The sequence below is a fragment of the Prunus mume genome, linkage group LG1 (genome assembly GCF_029339155.1).
Source record: "Prunus mume cultivar Tortuosa linkage group LG1, ASM2933915v1, whole genome shotgun sequence".
Classification (NCBI taxonomy): domain Eukaryota; kingdom Viridiplantae; phylum Streptophyta; class Magnoliopsida; order Rosales; family Rosaceae; genus Prunus; species Prunus mume.
In genome coordinates, this window is record NC_142698.1 from 4,781,788 (window position 1) to 4,798,390 (window position 16,603).

The following is a 16,603-nucleotide window of genomic DNA, read 5'->3' on the forward strand; positions in this document are numbered from 1 at the left end:
CAGCTTTAAGCCTGATCATTCAGATAATGCTTGCATTCTCTTTTTTATTGCCGCTGCTAGCACAAAGAAAGCCGATGCTTTCGTTGCCTATTCTAGCTCCACGTGGCATTTCTCTGTCGGGGTTTCTCCCATTGATGAGAATTTCCCACTACTGTCTTCAGAAGGTGTATGGGTTGTGTCATAGAAATGAAATAATGTATGGAATTTCTATTCTTTCTTTATGTAATTTTCATATTAAATGATGAAGAAAATTCTTGAGGAAGACAGATTAGTCAATGAAATAATGTATGAAATTTCCTCTCTTTCTTTATGTAATTTTCATATTAAATGACGAAGAAAATTCTAAAGGTAGACTTATCAGAAAAGGATATACGTGTGCTCAAAAATGAAAAAGGAAAATACATGTTGTCCTCCTTTGTTCTGAGGAGTGGAACAAAGGTGGGGGTTCATAAGACTTGAGGAAGGCTTTTACCAATCAATCAATGAAGACTAGAGGAAGACTTTAATACTAATGAATGGCTCCTTTTTGGGTTGGGGAAACGTGTTTCTGGGTGTTAAAACTCATTGGAGAAAGACTAGAGGGCTATACCACATCATGTGGTAGATAATGTATCAATTTGCAAATAACATTAGTAGCAAGTGGACTATACCAGCCACCTACACCTTTAAGCCTGATCATTCAGATAATGCTTGCATCCTCTTTTTTATCGCCCCTGCTAGCACAAAGAAAACCGCTGCTTTCGTTGCCTCTTCTACCTCCACAAGGCATTGCTCTGTCGGGGTTTCTTCCATTGCGGAGAATTCCCCATTACTGCCTTCGGAAGGTGTATGGGCTGTGTCATAGAAATGAAATAGTGTATAGAATTTCCATTCTTTCTTTATGTAATTTTCATATTAAATGATGAAGAAAATTCCAGAGGAAGACAGATTTGTTAATGAAATAATGTATGGAATTTCCGCTCTTTCTTTATATAATTTTCATATTAAATGATGAAGTAAATTCTAATGGAAGACAGATTAGTCAATGAAATAATGTATGGAATTTCCGCTCTTTCTTTATGTAATTTTCATATTAAATGATGAAGAAAATGCTAGACGTAGACTTATCAGAAAAGGATATACATGTGCTTATAAATGAAAAAGGAAAATAGATGTCCTCCTTTGTTCTGTGGAGCGGGACAAAGATGGGTGTTCATAAGACTTGAGGAAGGCTTTTACCAATCAATCAATGAAAACTAGAGGAAGACTTTTACCAATCAATCAATGAAGACTAGAGGAAGACTTAAATACTAATGAATGGCTCCTTTTTGGGTTGGGGGAACGTGTTTCTGGGTGTTAAAACTCATTGGAGAAAGACTAGAGGGCTATACCACATCATGTGGTAGATAATGTGTCAATTTGCAAATAACTTTAGTAGCAAGTCGACTATACCAGCCACCTACAGCTTTAAGCCTGATCATTCAGATAATGCTTGCATCCTCTTTTTTATCGCTGCTACTAGCAGAAAGAAAGCTGATGCTTTCGTTGCCTCTTCTACCTCCACGTGGCATTGCTCTGTCGGGGTTTCTCACATTGCGGAGAATTCCCCACTACTGCCTTCGGTAGGAGTATGGGCTGTGTCTGAGTTGGTGCGGTTGATCTTCCTAATTGCTTTAGTTAGCTTTGCCTTACCAACTACCTAATCAGACACAAGGCCCTTTCCTCGGAGGGAAAGTTAATAGCATAACTATATAAGACTTTCACCAGCTATCAATATGATTGTGTGTTAAACCCCTTTCAACCTTAACCCTAGAATTACACAGAGTAATAAGTATTCTTCATTGAATTATCGAAATAGTATTCTCAACAACTCATTCTTGATACTGTAATGTAAAGCTCTCATTAACCAATTCAGTTGGAAATTAATTTCTTAACTAATCAATTAACAAACTGACTATGTCAGCTCATCACTAATCCAGCTTAGCAATGATGAAGGTTCCTAACAATGTGATAACCTGATGTGACGTAGTGTTTTTGATTAAAATATAGCCATCCCTACCACCTCATGTAAATCCCACAAGACTCCCATTCACGGAGGGGAAGAAAGTAGTAATAGAAACAAGAATATGTTTACATGGTTTTCAAGTCTATAGAAAACTGAAGATAATTATTTTGATCTCATAATGAGAAGTACAGGCTTATCAAACTATAAATTGGTTTCAGGACCGGCTTCATTGAATCAAATTCAAACCCAGTTAACGTCTTGAAATAAAATTTTGTGTAATCATTGTGCGAGAGGAAAGAGGGTGCAGATGGAGATTTTTGAGTTTTGATATAGAAGTAAGTTGTGTTGTTGCGGAGAGACTAAGCCATTGCATGAATTAAATGGCTAAGATAGTTGAAAATGCAGAGAGCTGCATTAAAGTTACCCAAATTAAATATAGAAAATATGCTTGAATTAAATTTATACAATGAACCATATTGATGAGAATAATCATTTACCCATGAGAGACTCTTGATTCAATGAGTCTTTGATTCTCGATACTTTAGTACAACAATGTAACCAGTATAGGTACCATACCCTTAGCAATCTTGCTTATTCTTTTAACAAACTGCATATAAGAAGAAAGCATTTCCTCACAGGCATTAGTTACATGGAGGTAGCAGTTGGACATGGAGGAATAGCTATATCAGTAATGCCTTGTAACATCAACACAACAGACTTCATAGAAGGACGCAGAGCTGGTTCATCTTGTATACACCATAGTCCCACCTTAACCATGTTCTCCAACGTCTTTTTATCGACCTCTTCACCACCCACGAGCTTATGCAGCTCTCTACCGACAAAGCACTTGTAGACCCAAGTAGATAGAATTATCTCCTCTGCTCTAACATTGACGTCCATGTTCCGCCTGCAACATACAATTTCGAGAAGCACTATTCCGTAACTATAAACATCTGCCTTCACTGAGATTGGAGTGTTCTTTTGCCATTCTGGTGCCAAGTACCCTCTTGTCCCTCTGATCCCTGTGAAAGTCCTCGTTTGATCCGGCATCAACAATTTTGCAAGTCCAAAGTCGGAGATTTTAGCATTCCAGAATTCATCCATCAGAATGTTTTGAGGCTTTATGTCACAATGGATGATAGGGGCCTTGCACTCTTCATGCAGATAGAGGAGGCCTCTTGCGACATCAAGTGCAATTGTTACTCTTTCACTCCAAGCAGGATGCCATTCATTCCTGAAAAGGAGATCTGCAAGGGAGCCATTGCTCATATATTCATACACAAGGAGTCTTTTTGAGTCCTCGGCGGAGTAACCAAGCAATCGAACTAAGTTCTTGTGGTGAGTTCTTCCGATTGCTTGCATCTCTGCACGAAACTCCCTCTCACCTTCTTCGACTAGCTTCTCTAATCTTTTCACTGCAATGAATTTTTTTCCTTTGTTTAAAGCCCCTTTGTAAACTGCTCCAAACGAGCCCTTTCCCAATTCTTCTTTGAACCCATTGGTGGCTCTTCTCAGCTCATTGAATGAAAAAGCTCTCAAAGTAAGTTCTTCATCAGCCAGCTCCAAATCAACATTAATCTCCGTCAGCCTTTTGTACCGCAGAAGTCGGATTTTGAAAATATAAAATCCAGAAACTGCAAGGGCCGCACAGGAGAATAGGATGAGAGCTAAAGTTAAAACAAGAATTTGCTCAATCACCTTCTTGTCTGTAACGACCGTGGTAATTGGATTCAGCGGGATGGCTAGATTAGTATTGTTGTGGCTGTTGCCGATCTTGAAGACAACTGTGCTGGACTCCTTGGGATCCCTTCGGACATATCTGAGTGGTAAGTTTTGTTTGACACAAACATTACTCCCACTGTGGAACGCAGCTGCCCCGCAGTTGCAGTCTTCCAGACAAGACATGCTGCATTCTTTCACGGTCGGCATTCGTGCTTCATAGTAAGCTATATCTTCCAATACCATATTCTCCATGGTGCTCATGTGATAACTTGATATGTTTTCTTTCCCATCATTACACTCTACTTCAGTATAGTTTCTCAAGCAACCGAGGGTCCTTTGGTCGGAGTCAGCGTAATCTGTTCCAGGAAGGCAAATGCAGTTTGGTTGATAGTCATACAACGTGCAGTAGCTATTAAGGCCACAGAAGCCTTTAACATCGCAAGGATCGTCCAGTGCTTGCCACAGAATAAGGGATGGCTGGAATTTTCCAGTACTCTCATCATATTCATGAGAATACAACCGGAAATTTCCTTCCACGTCAACAGTCGCACGATATATGGTACTGTTTTTGTAGTTGGTTTTGGACGATTCATCATAATCTAAAACATCGATTTCTTCCCAATTAGTGCTGTTGATGAGAACTAGACGTCCTGTAGCGTTAAGATAAAGTTGAAGCTTAAGTCGGAGATAGGTTTCAGAGCTCCAATAGGAATCTGCAGACGAGTTTTCGCTGTTTGCCGAGTATAGAACCAGGTTTCCATCAGCCTGCATGTCGAGATGGAACCGACCTGTTGAGTGGTCATTTTCCGAAAGACTGGAGAAGAGTGAACCCCCAACAGGCAGAACCTGACCTCCAAGGAGAGTATCAGTAGGATGATTAAAGCTCTCCCAGATGACATCGCGCCTTTCATTATACAGAACAAAATTTCCAGAGTCGAGCATGGAGGCAGAGGAAGCTGCAGAGTCCGTTGGTGAATAAGTATCTGTAGTGACGACGAGGTTATTTTGCCGTTCTCTATCACTTAGAACAAGCTTGCCGTCACTTGTTAACCGCAGCATTGCATTTGAGGTGACTGGGAGATTGTCGCGATTTGCTGTCCAGACAATTGTTTGCTTGTCTGTTCCCACCAGCCAAATTCCGATTGCAAATCCTGCTCCTTTTTTATAAAACCCAAATGCAAAATGGCCAGAAGGGGAAGGCCATGAACTTCGGCTACTTGTGGGATAAAGTGAAGAGCCTGGGCTTATTAGTTGGGTAGAATTATTTTGTCGAGCTCCTTCACCTCCTAGAGAAAATAGAGAAAGGAGAAAGGCAACAATCCGAATACTGGAAGCCATACTCAGATATGAAAATCTGGGATTATTTTCACTCCTTAATTTGAATTGATAGGGCATGAGAGAGAAATACGGTGGTTTAAGGTGGATTGACTGAGCAAGTCTTCTTGTTGAGTCAAGTTAACCACAAATGAAAATCATTGCTGATGATAGAACCCACGCAATCCTAATCTTTACCATGACACAGAATATATTGCTTTATCATTTATCTGTATAATGTCAAAGTAAAGATTTTATAGTAGAAATTACCTTCCCATCTTTATGTTTCAAGAATAGATTATGATCAAAGTTACTTTGTATGTAGATTCTTTGGGTGGATAAATAACTACTATTAAGTTATTAACCACTTGAGCTATAAGTTCCGGGTAAATGCTAATTTTTCAAAAAAGGTAGAAGGCTTTTTCTTTTTAAAAATATGACTTTTCTTTATGGCAAAAAAATTAGTGGGGGCAGGGCAGCTGCCCCTGGTGGCCCCATCCTACCTTCTCCTTGTCCCTAATGAATAAGTCTAAAGAGACTTTGGCATAAGAATGAGAAAATGAGGCGTACCTCTGGATTCTCTACCTAATTAAAATCCTAGACTTAAAAAAATTTGAGTTAGTAATTAGAATTAAAGGGCACATAATAGAAAATTAGAGCCCGAAAAAATTTAGCAACCTTACTATATAGCCATTAAGAGAACGAAGATACTTTTAGATCCCCAAAGATTTCCCTCTATAAAGTGGTGGAGAGAGACCCAATTTGAAAACCACCATTGTGAATGCTCTTAAGTTTGGATCTACTTAACATTAACATTATAATAAATTAAAGTCTAGAAACGTTTTATTTGACATGATACAAACAGGAGAAAATTAAAAAGAAAGAAAGAAATCTAGAGATTTTCCAAGCTACACCAAATTAAAATATGAATGAGTCTAGCTATGTCCATATATCAAATCAAGATTATTTGATTCCCTTGACATATATGCATATACATTACTTCAATGCTTAAAACAAAGATAAATCAACAGTCAACAGGATTGGCGAAGCTCTGGAGATGGAGGGACTGGTATATCCGTTGTCCCTTCCAACATCAAGATTACGTTCTTCATGAGGGGACGCAGAGCTGGGTCGTCCTGAACACACCACAGCCCCACTTTTACCATTCTTTCTAGTGTCTTCAAATCCACATTTTGTTCGTCATCTTCTACAAGCTTGTATAATTTTCCGGCCTTAAAGCATTTATATGCCCAACTAGAAAGAATCATCTCATCTGGAACTGAAACTTTTAACTCTATGTTTTTTCTGCAGCATACAGTCTCCAAAAGCACAATACCAAAACTATAGATGTCTGATTTTACTGATATCAGGGCGTTCTTCTGCCATTCAGGTGCCAAGTAACCGCTTCTCTGTTCGACTCCGGCAGCTATTTTTGTTTGATCATTTGGCACCAACAGCCTCGCCAAACCGAAATCGGAGATCTTGGCAGTCCAAGAGTGATCCAGAAGTATGTTTTGGGGTTTCAAATTGCAGTGTATAATATGCACACCGCACTCTTCGTGTAAATAGAGCACCCCTTTAGCCACATCCAACACAATTCCTACCCTTTCTCTCCAGGAAGGGCGCACGGTCGCGTCCTTATTAAAAAGAAGATGTGCAAGCGAGCCACTGCTCATGTATTCATATACAAGAAGCTTTTGGGAGCCTTCGATACAGAAACCAAGCAACTGAACCAAGTTTCTGTGATGAGTTCGTCCAATAGTAGTGATTTCAGCTTTGAATTCTCTCACTCCTTCTTCCACAACTTTCTCGAGCCTTTTAACAGCAACAATTTTGTTGCTAGTTGACAGAGTTCCTTTGTAAACAGCTCCAAAAGTGCCCCTTCCTAACTCTTCCTTGAAGCCATGAGTTGCGTTTTCAAGCTCCGTGTAAGAAAACGATTGTAAACTGAACAATTCTTCAGCCAATCCCACTTTGGTATGATCCAACAGCTTCTTGTACCTCTGAAGTCGGTGCATGTATATGATGAAACTGGAGACTGCAAAGGAAAAACATACGCATGCAATGGAACCCAGACTCACAGCAAGAATTACAATCAAGCCATGACTATTCTTGGTTTCGTATTTCACCGATGTCGAATTTCCGGTAGCCATTGGATTGTGATTGTGTGTTGCATCTACCTTGATGAATCCTGTTGTATCTGGGCTTCTTATACCATATCTAAGCGGTAGCTTGTATTTGTTGCAATTGCCTTTAGTATATAGCGCTGCCTTACAACTACAGTCTTCCAGGCAAGAGTCGCTACAAACTTGCGGGTTCTTCAATGGCACCACTGAATAAGGATGGTCAATGGGCCATGATATATTGTCGACAGAAGCTATCTTGTACCCTAGCCGTGGGTCTTCATTGCCAGTGCAGCCATCGTCACTAGCATTCTGATAGCAGCCTGGAAACATATCAACGGGGTTGATTACAAAACCGGGATAACATTGACACTCAGTTTTGTTCGTCTTTATTTCCAGGACTGCACAATAACGGTTTAAGCCACAGAAACCTTTGACATCACACTGGTTATGCAAATTGGACCAAACAATCGACACCCTTGAGCTGGGGCTCATCACAGAGTAATTGTGCAAGTACAATCTGAAAATCCCATCGGCATCCAGCGTTGCACGGTGGACAATAGTTCCGTCATCATGGGCATGGTATGAGCCAGTTGCCAAGGGATGTGCAGTTTCAGGAATCAAAACGAGAAAACCTGATGCGTTCAGACTAAGCAGTTGCGCGGAACCAACAGTGTTGGAAGACCAATAAGCATTTTCGGGAATGGTGGAGATATTTACCGGGTAAGAAACAAGGTTTCCATCATACTGCATCTGCAGCGAAAATCGTCCGCTAAAGTGGTTGGATGCAGACACACTAGATACCAAATATGTGCCAGCAGTCAGATTTTGACCCCCCAGTATGGTATCAGTTGGGGAATTAAAGCTCTGCCAGATAACCTTAGAACGATTATCATAGACTACAAAGTTTCCATAATCAAGCATAGCAGCTGAACTTGCTGTTGTTGAAACATTACTGGCAATGGGTACTTGTTCACCTTGCTCAGTTTGAAGAAGCAGACCGTCTCCCGTTAGCCGTAGTGTAGAGTTGGAGGAGACAAGCGGATCATCTCGCCGTGCAGTCCAGACGACTATGCTTTGCTCAGTCTGATTAAGTTCATTAACAAGCCATATCCCAACAGTGAAGCCGTTGCCTTGTCGATAGAAACCAAAGGCAAACCGGCCAGAAGGTGAGAGCCATGAACTCAGGTTAGAATCCGGGGATAGAGAGGAACCCAATTTGATGACATGTGACTCATTTCTTGCAGCCTTTACAATAATATTATCATTGATCAAGATAATTAAAGCAGAGAGTAAGAACAGAGCTGCCGGTACATAAGCCATGTATATGAGAGAGAGAGAGAGAGAGAGAGAACCTCTCAAAGATTAAACAAGTCAGGCCAATTAAACAAAACAAGAATAGAAAAATAAATATTTGAGTAATCTATTTTCGTCCCTGCTGATCAGTTTGACTTGACTTACGTGTTGTCTTGTCATTTACGGCAATTAGTGAGAGCAACTGGGTCCTACCGTGGAAATTTCCTCCAAATGCATACATGTAGAAGTCCCTACTTGAAGCAGTGAAACTTAGTATTACTATTTTGCCATACTCTATGAATAATACAATGTCAAGTGGAATTACTATTTTGCTATACTCTATGAATAATACAATGTCATGTGGAAGTACGGTCACGTGTGTCAAAACGTCATTGGTCAGGAATAGCAAACTAGCGTTATCCCAATAAATGATTTGATACAGTCAATAATGTAAGGCGATGTAGAGAGTATGCTAAATTGAAGATCAAATTGCATCAATTGCTTAAAAGATCATGGACCTCTCCACTCATTACCCATTTGGTTTCGGTAATTTCCTCATTTTAGAGAATTGTTTTGGTAGTAATTATTGTTGGAAGTTTGAATGAAATCCAAGACACCTTTGCCCCATATTGGTAGAACAGAGAAAGAGATTGGTCCATATAAGTGTGGTATGTCCCACGCTTGGTAAATGGGCAATGAACCAAGTGGAAGCAATTTGGGCTTCACATGCATTGATAAAAAAGAACCAAAAATAAGAGAAGTAGAGGAAAGAAGAGCCCATAGTAGCAGGGTTGTGCGTAGGAGGAAGAAAAAGAAAGAGATGCATAGAGAAGAAAAGTTTTATAAGAAAATTTAAAAAAATCCACATGCCCCAAAAACAATATATTAAAAAAAAACTTACTTTTAAGAAAAATATATATTTAAAAATAATTTAGTCCTAGTCCAATCAAACATAATAAAAAAAAAAAAGGAGTACAAGTGTTATCTAGCTTAGGACAAACCAAGTCAATCCAAGACAGTCCCATAATTTAGTCTAGTCCATGACAGTCCACCATACCAAACGATCCCTAAAGGGATATGTTGATTGATTGTACTAGAAATCCTCCTTATTATATTATTTTAATTGGGAAAAAAAAAACCACATATGAAAGTCAGATTGCATGAGTATTATTTTTGTTGATCCTCTTAGTAATACCTGGAGGTATCACCTTAGTTAGCTTTCAGTGGTAGAGCTAAGAATTGATGTTAGAGTAGGGATGACAAAAATTCCCGTCGGGCTGAGTCCTAACGGGGGGAAATTTTGGGGAAAAATGGGGATCAAGTACGAGGATCCCCGAATCATAAAAATCCCCATTGGGTGTGGGGCGGGGATGGTATTAGCATTCCTACCATCCCGTCTCCGAACCTGGCTCGATATTTATAAGATTAATTTTAAATTAATACATATATAATATATTATTCAAAATTTATAAATAAACAAGAAATCCCTTCCTCTCCTCACCTCTTCTTATCTCCTACTTCTTCTCTCTCTGTCTATCACTCACAAACTTCATCGTCTTTTTCTTTTGCTTTTTTGTTGAATCTGATAGAGCAACAAACCCTCATGTTTCAGCTTAGAAAAGAATTATTAATTTTGGCCATATAGAAGTTAATTGGTTGATGTTTGTGAGTTCATCAATTCAACTAATTAACAGTACAAAAAAGAAATATATACTCACCCTCTGTTGTCATTGGATTTAGATGTTTATATATTGAATGAGTTGCAATGTTCACTTCTCTTCTCTCTTTTTTTTCCTGTGTTTGTTTACTTTTTTTTTTTCCTAATTACCTCTTTGGAGAATTGGGTTTCCTAATTACCTTTTTTTTTCCTAACCACCAAAAACTCTTAACTGGGGATGGAGCCGGTGATGGGAAGCGGGGGCGGGGATGGTATTGTCATACTCAACCCCTATCCGGCCCGTTGCCACCCTATGTTAGAGGGGGTCTGTTGCAAAATATAAAACTGAAGGGAAGGGAATGAGAGCATAAACACTGCAAAGTTCTCGTAGAGCTTCTTGTGTATAATTTTTATGAACCAATATCCCCTAAAGTAAAAATCAAGAAATAAGCATTTAAATTATAGATTTTACACATCAAGTTCTAATTGTTGTATATATAAAACCCTTGTATCCTCTTTCAATATTCAATTCATAAACAGAACATTAAATCATTTACAAAGAGAGAAAAAGAGAGAAAGAAAAGGAGAGTGAAATGGTGGGGAAGAAGAAAAAAGAAATTGTGGGGGAGAGAGAAAGAGTTGAGAAAGGGCATGGGACCCCTCTGGTCCCTACGTGCCTCCGCCATTGGTTAGCTTTGGTCATCATCTCTAACCAGAATGGAGGATACCTAATTACAAAGCCAAGGTTTCCAAAATGATCTCGATCTAGTTTGTCAAGCATTTTGGTTCTATGCTGGATAATTGTTGGGTGCCATTGAATTTGAATTGCATAGAAATTTTCTGTTAGAACTCAAGATCCCACATTACAAAAATAGCATATCCTAGAGTAGTTTAAAAGCTCATGAGAATCCTTCCCTTATAAGTTGGTTTTCTAGGGCAAGTTCTACCCATGAGTTCTTAACAATTGATATTAGACTCTGGGCTAGAAGTTTTGGTGGTTAAAGGAAATTTGACAAATGTCAAAACCCAGTTGTTCCTTAATTTTAAGGAGTCAAGCCATGCTCGTGTTGGGCCAATTAATAATGGGCAGGAGATTGGTGTTGATTGATTAGTAGTTGGCAGATGACTAGTTTTCTCTTTGCGGAAATTTTCACATTTCTCACTTTTTCACGTACACTTGGTTTCTCAATTTTCTACAATGCATGAACGTAATGATTTCTATGAGTTCATATCATGTACCGCTTCATGTTCTAACAGAAAGACTTGTTAGAAATCTAATGGTCCAACCAAGAAAGGCATGCATGAGATCTGAAATTCCTCTCCCTTTGCCCCATCACTTCTCCCTCATCTCCCTTTCCTCTCACCTCTCCACAACTCCATCTATCCGTGTCTCTCCTCCCATCAAATCTCAAACCCAAATGACCTCTATCCCAAAAATTTACTTGGTTTGCCACTGGATTGCTATAGCTGTTTTACTCCAACAACCCTTTCTCAGGAGTCAGATCTAAGACTTGGATCTGCGCTTGTAGGCTCTGTTTATCTATGTTCATTTTTTACCACTACTTGATAGATCGCTTGAGTACGATGCTTGGTGGCTTGCTCGCTTGCTCCCCAAAATCCACACTCTTCATATCTCCTCTCTTGGTTCCCATGGACCCTGCTCTTCTTGTGGCAGCAGCAGCTTTTCTGGTGGTGGCGACAACTTGCTTTGTTTAGGGTTTGTGTATTTTGTGAGTTTTTGTTGTTCTGGGGGTCCTATTTTGGTATTTTAGATTGGGCTTTGTTTTGTTATGTTTGAGCCCATGTTTTTCTTTTTTCTATTTTTTTGTTATTGGGCTCCCTTGTATTTTGTATCTTTGTTTTGGAAATGAAATTTCATTCCTTTCGTTCAAAAAAAAAAAAAAAAAAACCAACGCATGGGAGTCTTTGAGGGAATAGAAAAGGAAGACTTTATAGTCCATGGTAAAAAGTTATGTAATTTGAAGTCTAAATGGCGTATAAAATTCTATAGGAAGACTTGCCGGTAAAGAATATGCATATGGTCATAAAATGAAAAGCAGAAGAATTACTCTGGAGCATGGGGTCGGTGGGTGTTACGAAGACGAGGGGAAGACTTATCAATCAATCAAGAAAGGCTAGAAGAGACTAAAATAAAGGAGAAACATTTGCGTGTCACAATGTGTCTCCATGTAATTGGCATTCACTAAAGAATATCACATTTAAGAATAAAATAATCAATGAGAAGCTTTGAGTCACACTCTACTATTCTTTCAAAAAATTATTGTTACCACCTATGAAGCATGGACACTAGGGTTTGGTACACAGGGTAATATGCGTGGATATTTGGCATATGCTTAGGTACGTACAATATGTGGGCGAAGGGAGTGTGCAAGGGAAATGGCTAGGTTCGTGAGCGATACACACAAAATACAAGAGAGTGGTTAATTTTGCAACTTTTCTTGAACCACAAAACTCATAACTCCACTGCCCAAGTACACCCCAAGTTATTTGACCCAAAATAATAATAATAATAATAATAAAAAGAAATGAGATCCCAAGTTCAGTCCCACAGTTTGAAAATTTAGGTTTCACTTATGTTGTATTGACTCCAATGTCGATATCTCTTCCACGTCTTGCCAATTTCTCTTCCATGTTGCGCTACCACTGAATATTATTTTTGTATCCTAATGCTCTCACTTTGGGGACTTCTCCCTTATATACAATATTGTTTCGCTTCCAGCAGTTCTACTTACATATTATATGCGCATCACATCACATGCACACCACTTACACATCACATGCACACAAACAAATAAGCAAATTCATATACACACTACAAAAATGCCTTATCTTCAGTTGAGTGAAAAGAGCAAGATTTGCAAGTCTTTTTATTTGGAAGCATGCAGGACGGGTTTAGAAGCATCTTATATTTTAAGGACTTTTTGATCATTTCCTCATATTTATATCCGAAGGTCAAATTTGTAATATTAATCAATCGAGATCAAATGCTACCCAAAAACCATCACAAATTCTAAAAATACTCCTCCATTTGTTCATAAATCGACACCAAAAAATTCCTCATATGTCTCCAAAGTTATTAATGGGCCTTAAATGTCCAAAGTTTTTAGTGGGCCTTTAACTCTCCAACCAAGAACCCTGAGACCAAGGCCGCCGAGGCCAACCCTGCCGATGAAGTCTTGCTTCTGAAGCGGGAAGAGAGAGAAGAAAAACAAAAAAAACAAAAAATGGCACCAGCCAAGAAGGGGAAGGCCAAGGCCAAGGCCAACCCGGCCGAGTCAACTCAGCCTGTAAACCCCAACAACAATTTCCCAACCTCTATTCGGTACATACCTCCCTCCTCAGTCGCCATCACCATCCACGCCAAACCTGGTTCCAAAATCGCCTCCATCACTGGTCCTTCTCTTTCTCTCTCTATTTTTATATATATAGGTCTGTGTATTTCTAGAATATAATTTTCTATTTTTTTGAAATGAAGATTTCAGTGATGAGGCGTTGGGGGTGCAAATAGACGCGCCTGCAAAGGACGGGGAAGCTAATGCAGCGCTACTTGACTACATCAGCTCGGTTGGTCTTGTTTCTTTTTGGGTTATCCCTTTTCAACCTTTTTTGTCTTTGTTTTTTTTTTCTTTTTTTTTTGAGCTTTTTTATATGGAATGCCAAATTAAAGTTTGATTTGAGAATTCTTAGGTTCATTGGTGCATCATCCTATTTTGTTAGTGGGTTGGAGACTTGGAGTTGCATTTACTTGTTTCGGGTGATTAGTGTGCTGTGTCTTAAGAAGATTGTGTGGTTCTTGAAAGATCCTAACATTCATTGTGATTGCTTATGTTAACTTCAATTGGGGAAGTGATGCTTTAATTTGTAATTTGTTGGTCTAATGCTGTTGCTCTAACCGAGCTTTGTTGGGGAAGTGATGTTTTGTTTGTATCTTTTTGGTTGAGATTGTCGTTGCTTTAACCAACCTTTGATTGTGAAGTGATTTGGTCTTGCAAAGGAGAGAAATATTGAGCCAAACTAGAGAAAAGTGTGGTGAAGTGGTGATCTGAAATGGTGAAACAAACTTACTCATGGGATGAGCTTGTGGAAAGGCACAAGGGGTGGATGTGAGCTCTTCTAAGGTTTCCTTATGTCTAATTTATTCATTTCAAGATGATGTGTGATGTGGCCAAGAATAGCCACAGTGCAGAGTGTGAAGGGTGGATTTCTTCTTTCTCCCCCAAGCATAAAATGTCTATTCCTGGACCACTTCATACCACCCGTCCATCCTATCTACATCACAATTAGCTAGTAAGAAAGAATAGATTTGATAGATTATTTGGTCAAACACTGATTTGCATTTTGGGTAGATTGTATACTTCAGCCGGTATTGTTTCTAGAGATATATTTTTGTTATCATTTTTCAGTTACTCGTCTATGACTATAAGTATGTTGAACTTCTACATTCAAATACACTCTAAAGTCGTGCACACTCATATACATGAAAATATACTTCTCTACCCATCATTTGTTTATAAGTTGGCAAGATAAGGTGGCACAGTAGCTTTATGGCAGGGTTGGCAAAGGATTTGTGACAGAACAGATTCTTGAGAAAGTTCGAAGGGAAGATTAATTTCAATTTAAATGATGGGTACAGAATGAGGCCTATACTTTTGAGGGTCTAATTTGTATTATTATGAGTGAAATGTAGCATAGTTTTCTAATAATTTTTCAGCAAGAATATAAAGTTTCATATTGGGCATTCTAAGCCGTGCATCTTACTATAGAAATCCTAAGGCCTCTACACCCATTGCCAAATGGTTTTGAGTTGCATGCACCAAATTTATCAATTTTGTTTTGGGGTCTCAACCCCTCAGTTTATTTGGTCTACTCAACCATTAATCTTTATGCTTGGAAACTTCAAATTCTCATTCTTCCCAAATTACAGGTTTTAGGGGTAAAAAGAAGGCAGGTTTCTATTGGTTCTGGCTCCAAATCAAGAGACAAGGTTGTTATTGTGGAGGGGATGACTCTACAAAGTGTTTTTGACATACTGGACAAAGCTTCGAAGTCCACCTAATAGAGTGAGAGATGAATTTGATCCTTGAATGAGACGTGAAGCTTGATTGTACTGTAGCAGCTAACCGAGTTGCTTGTGTTTGTTGGAAATTGTCTTGTTGATGTTCCAGGTACTTCAAAACTGGCATTGTTTGCGCTGTCTACACACAAATGACTACTTGTTTATAAATGCATCTTTTATTACACTTATACCACAATGAGTACATTACATTATATGAATAATGAATTGTGTTCATGCTTATATTTCTTGCCCTTGTAACAGATGTTCTATCTTTTCCTTCGTCTCGTAAACAAGCATGAATGCAGTGCCCTTAGCCTCTTATTTCTATAATATTTGTAAACTTAAGTTTCCTCCAAAAATGATAAAATCTAGGTTTTGCATCGTCATTCCTTCAAAAAAAAAACTTAACAATCGGGCATGTTTTCTCATTATCAGTCTATTCCGGGTCTTCCCTCTATAATACAGATCCAGAAAGTCTCTCCTAACTGTTTACCCGTTTTGATGCAGTTCCTATGGTGGTAGGGTAAAGTTCCCCATTGACTTAAAAAACTATTGGTGGTCAACAAGTCAACTTTCTTTTTGTATGTGAGTGTGCCACTGTTAATGGTTAAAACCTTGACAAACCATGAAACGTAATAATTTGCGCCTCAAGCTACCAACTTTGATCAAGTGATTGTGAATTTGGGTGAAGAATATCTCTCAAGTAAGTTTTTTTCTTGCCTCAGACGGATGAGGACTTTATAATTTCCCACAATAAAACTAGTAAGTCTAGCCAGAATAAGTGTTTGAAAAATAAAATAAACTAGCTCAAAATGAAATTGTCTATTACACAATCAAACAAAAGAAAATTTTCCAAGTCCAAAAGGACATCAGAACATTGTACTTCGATTTCTATTTGGATTGTTGCTGCGACGAAGGCTGGACTGGATGTATCTGTGTTGGAATTGCACGTTAGCACCTTCAATTGATGGGGTTCAGCGAGAAATCGATACCAATGTTGAGATTGGCAAAGCTTCAATCTAGTTTGGCCACAGGGAGGCTTTTCGAATGGGCAGATCTAGGATCTCTTGATCTGGTGGAATGGAAGTGGCTGGATTGGCGATTGCGGCCGAGCTGTACTTTAGTACCTATTCTCGCTAATCGTGGATCACTTGAGAGCTATTTTGGTGATTCTAAAACATCAAGGCATCTCTGTAAATTTGTTGAGGTTTTCATATTATGAAAACTTGAATTCTACTTGATTCGCCTACGTTGAATCAAATTTGTAACGAGAGAAATCTCGTCTTCTTTGTGAACTATTTCTTTGAGCCGAAAGTCAAGTCCGATTATGCTGTTTTGTTTAGGAGCTGGATGGCTTTTCCAACCAAATTGCTTGATTGCTTCAGAGTCTGAAAGCTTTTGAGATCATATGATCTTGCGTGATTTTGTCA

General features: G+C 38.8%; 3 protein-coding genes across 4 annotated transcripts; 1 reads left to right on the forward strand and 2 right to left on the reverse strand.

Annotated features, from left to right (window-relative positions):
* Window positions 1-2,420: 2,420 nt before the first annotated feature.
* On the reverse strand, window positions 2,421-5,306 carry LOC103342988 (G-type lectin S-receptor-like serine/threonine-protein kinase LECRK2). The gene has a single exon (XM_008246661.3). The coding sequence runs from the start codon at window positions 5,099-5,101 to the stop codon at window positions 2,630-2,632; it is 2,472 nt and encodes an 823-aa protein (XP_008244883.2). The 5' UTR covers window positions 5,102-5,306; the 3' UTR covers window positions 2,421-2,629.
* A 632-nt stretch (window positions 5,307-5,938) lies between these two features.
* On the reverse strand, window positions 5,939-8,508 carry LOC103342987 (G-type lectin S-receptor-like serine/threonine-protein kinase LECRK3). The gene has a single exon (XM_008246660.3). The coding sequence runs from the start codon at window positions 8,464-8,466 to the stop codon at window positions 6,052-6,054; it is 2,415 nt and encodes an 804-aa protein (XP_008244882.2). The 5' UTR covers window positions 8,467-8,508; the 3' UTR covers window positions 5,939-6,051.
* Window positions 8,509-13,236: 4,728 nt separating this feature from the next.
* Window positions 13,237-15,908, forward strand: LOC103343236 (uncharacterized). Of its 2 annotated transcripts, none has more exons than XM_089044199.1 (4): window positions 13,237-13,510; window positions 13,593-13,681; window positions 15,042-15,177; window positions 15,283-15,413. In XM_089044199.1, exons 1-3 carry the CDS (start codon window positions 13,342-13,344, stop codon window positions 15,171-15,173), a joined length of 390 nt encoding a protein of 129 aa, XP_088900325.1. In that variant the 5' UTR covers window positions 13,237-13,341; the 3' UTR covers window positions 15,174-15,177; window positions 15,283-15,413. The 2 variants fall into 2 exon arrangements, 1 of the variants encoding a protein (XP_088900325.1); XR_016123338.1 differs by lacking the exon at window positions 15,283-15,413 and adding an exon at window positions 15,681-15,908 and having other exon boundaries at window positions 13,238-13,510; window positions 15,042-15,282.
* The last annotated feature ends 695 nt before the right edge of the window (window positions 15,909-16,603 follow it).